The sequence below is a fragment of the Pecten maximus genome, unplaced genomic scaffold, assembly GCF_902652985.1.
Source record: "Pecten maximus unplaced genomic scaffold, xPecMax1.1, whole genome shotgun sequence".
Classification (NCBI taxonomy): domain Eukaryota; kingdom Metazoa; phylum Mollusca; class Bivalvia; order Pectinida; family Pectinidae; genus Pecten; species Pecten maximus.
The window spans coordinates 29,879-32,107 of record NW_022979169.1 but is presented as its reverse complement, the minus strand read 5'-3'; the positions used below and the strand labels follow the sequence as shown (position 1 = coordinate 32,107).

The following is a 2,229-nucleotide window of genomic DNA, read 5'->3' as shown; positions in this document are numbered from 1 at the left end:
AAGCCGGTGGTTTTCCTCCACCTCCAAAACCTGGCACGTCCTTAAATGACCATGGTTGTTAAAAGGGCGTTAAACAAAAACAAACCAAAACAAACCAAACCTTTGTATCAATAATAAATTTGCCTTCTTGTACTACGATCTGTTCTCTGTAGTACGTGATCAACGTAATCGGATGGGGTTTTGTTCATAATGAGTAAAGATTAAAATGTTATTTCAGGTTTCATGGTCAGAGAGTTGTTTACGCTATGGTTTAGTAACATATTCGTAAAACACTGTGGACCCCAACGACCTGTGCTACTGTTGCTCGACAATCATGATAGCCACATCTCGCTGGATATAATCAAAAAGGCTCGCGAGAACCAGGTATGGACTCAGGATGATATATAAGCCATGCCCTTTCTCTCCTTTTCCATAGACGCCGTGTTTTCGCCAGCTTTCATCAAGTCGTCATTCAGGTATGTCGTACGATAAAGGGTTTACCTTTTTCAAGTTAATAAAAGTAATTTCATAGTAGTACCACTCAATAATCTTGGGCGAACATCGGTTTGAAGGCCAGGTAAAAAAAATGTTAGTGATATATTGTTTCATGTTATGATTACAGAAAGGCGGGTCTTATCCCATTTAACCCGGACATGATAGACAAGAGCATGCTGGTACCAGAGGATTTTCAGAAGAAGAAAGTTCCAAGTGCTTTGACCAATCCTGGCCCTTCGATATGCAACCCCTCCACAGAAGATTCAGTACAGGAAGCAACATCACAGACAGCAATTAGTGAGTTAAATTTGACAACCAAAGGGTTCTTATTAAACTAAATAAAAAAAACCTAAATTTTGAAAATATAGATATAGAATATACATGTTATACACACATCATAGTCTCCTGTATCGATGGAACCGTATTCATTGTAGAAATTGAACTTCAACTGTACTGTTACATACTTGATTTGATTTTAATTAATTTTCATGAATTTTATTCAGGTATCCAGTCAAACGTATGCAAGGAGTGTGGTGCTTCCAAAGCTCCACATCCCCTTATTTCCGTCCAAAAGCTACCAAAGGAGCTGCAAAGTGTATTTATCGTTCCTTTATCTAGCCAGCCACCAAAAAAGAAAAGAAAAGTAGTGACTGAAGCTCGGATAATCACTGGAGACAAAATGCTAGAGCAGCTTGAATTTAAGGAAAAGGAAGAAGACGAAAAAAGGGCAGGAATTGAAAGAAGAAAAAAGGAAAGAGAAGAAAAAAGAAGACAACGAAGAAAAGAAACAGGGAAAGGGAAAAGCAAAGTCAATGGCGAGAAGGAACGAAAAACAGTTCGACAAGAAAAGGGCAGATACAGATAGTGAATCTGAAGATGAAAGTGTTGTGTGCCCAACATGCGCACAGAGAGATCCCTTGGATGAGGATGAGACGACTTCGTGGGTGGCTTGCGTGCTGTGCGATACTTGGTACCACCAGGCCTGCATTGGCAATACAAGTGAAAACTTCATTTGTAACAAATGTAGACCTAAAAACAGGCAGTAAATGACCGACGAGAGTGAAAATTAAAAGTATTACATTGAAATCTAGAAAACCTGTATTTTAACTTGTCTGAAATAGGATTGCGCTAAGCTAGGTCGTCCCAAAATCAAATACATGTATGTTAAATGAAACTGTTTATCCATTCAGTATTTCAAAATGAATGATAAATACATTAAAAAAAAGATAATTATTTTGCCATATTCTGTTGCTGTAAATATTGTAAATTATATTTGTTGTATTTTGTAGATTATATTTGTTGTTTTATTGCCTGGCTGATCGAAGGCTACAAGTAATTAAATCGGATACTTAGGTTGCATGTTCACTATTGCCTCTGATGATGAAAATAAATTATAGTTTTTAAGTACTTTGCTTAAAAATGCTCATTTCCTCAGCTAAGAATTGCCATTGTAGTTTTTAAGTACTTTGCTTAAAGTGTTCATTTCCTGAGCTAATAATTGTCCTTGTCGCTGTATGTCGTTTTGAGCCCCAGAAGCATTTATGTGTTCCGAATCTCCTGATTGATCATGGTCGTGTAAGCGCTTTTAATCAGACGACAGATACGAGGTACTGCATTTTTGTTTTTATTCTTGTTTTTTGGTTTAACTGGGGAATATAAGACAAAATGATCAAATGTATAGAAACATAATATTGAGCATGCTCAAGGTTTACAGAAACACGTGAAAATATATGTCATTTTGCCGAAAGATGTTTC

At 36.8% G+C, this 2,229-nt stretch overlaps 1 protein-coding gene across 1 annotated transcript; it reads left to right on the top strand.

Annotated features, from left to right (window-relative positions):
* Window positions 1-390: 390 nt before the first annotated feature.
* LOC117318286 (heavy metal-associated isoprenylated plant protein 4-like) lies at window positions 391-1,339 on the top strand. Its single transcript, XM_033873285.1, has 3 exons — window positions 391-455; window positions 602-771; window positions 978-1,339. Exons 1-3 carry the CDS (start codon window positions 391-393, stop codon window positions 1,337-1,339), a joined length of 597 nt encoding a protein of 198 aa, XP_033729176.1.
* The last annotated feature ends 890 nt before the right edge of the window (window positions 1,340-2,229 follow it).